Here is a 356-nt window from a genome sequence, read left to right as displayed (position 1 = left end):
CCTTCCCCGGCCCGGCCGGTGCCAGGCAGAGCCCCGGGCCGGGCAGAGCCGGGCAGGACCGCCCTGCCGACGCGCTGCCGATCCTTATCGCAGCTGCCTGCCTGCCTGCCTGCCTGCAGCGAGCGGGCAGCCAGCCGTGCCGGGCAGCGGAGCGGGGCGCGGCCCCGGGGGAATTTGAGCCGCGCAGATCACCTGCCTGCGAGCGGGGCGGCGGGGGCTCCGCCGAGACAAAGCGCTGGGGGGCCAGGCAGGCTCGGGCTGCCCGCTCCTGCCTGCGGCTGCATCCCAGGCCGAGGGTGGGGAAGCCTCCCGCTCCCGCCTGCCCGCGGGCAGCCTTTTCCCAAACGCTGCTCCGA

General features: G+C 77.0%; 1 protein-coding gene across 1 annotated transcript in view; it reads right to left on the bottom strand.

Moving 5' to 3' along the window:
- Positions 1 to 284, bottom strand: part of ABHD11 (abhydrolase domain containing 11) — a 3,111-nt gene extending 2,827 nt beyond the window's left edge. Inside the window, exon 1 of the mRNA XM_010585963.1 lies at positions 193 to 284. Coding sequence (XP_010584265.1) covers positions 193 to 284 — 92 coding nt within the window. The remainder of the gene's footprint in view (positions 1 to 192) is intronic.
- Between the last annotated feature and the right edge of the window lie 72 nt (positions 285 to 356).

Source organism: Haliaeetus leucocephalus, unplaced genomic scaffold (genome assembly GCF_000737465.1).
Source record: "Haliaeetus leucocephalus isolate CR32 unplaced genomic scaffold, Haliaeetus_leucocephalus-4.0 Scaffold136, whole genome shotgun sequence".
Classification (NCBI taxonomy): Eukaryota; Metazoa; Chordata; class Aves; order Accipitriformes; family Accipitridae; genus Haliaeetus; species Haliaeetus leucocephalus.
The sequence above is the reverse complement of the archived record's forward strand: the minus strand, read 5'-3'. Positions and strand labels throughout refer to the sequence as shown.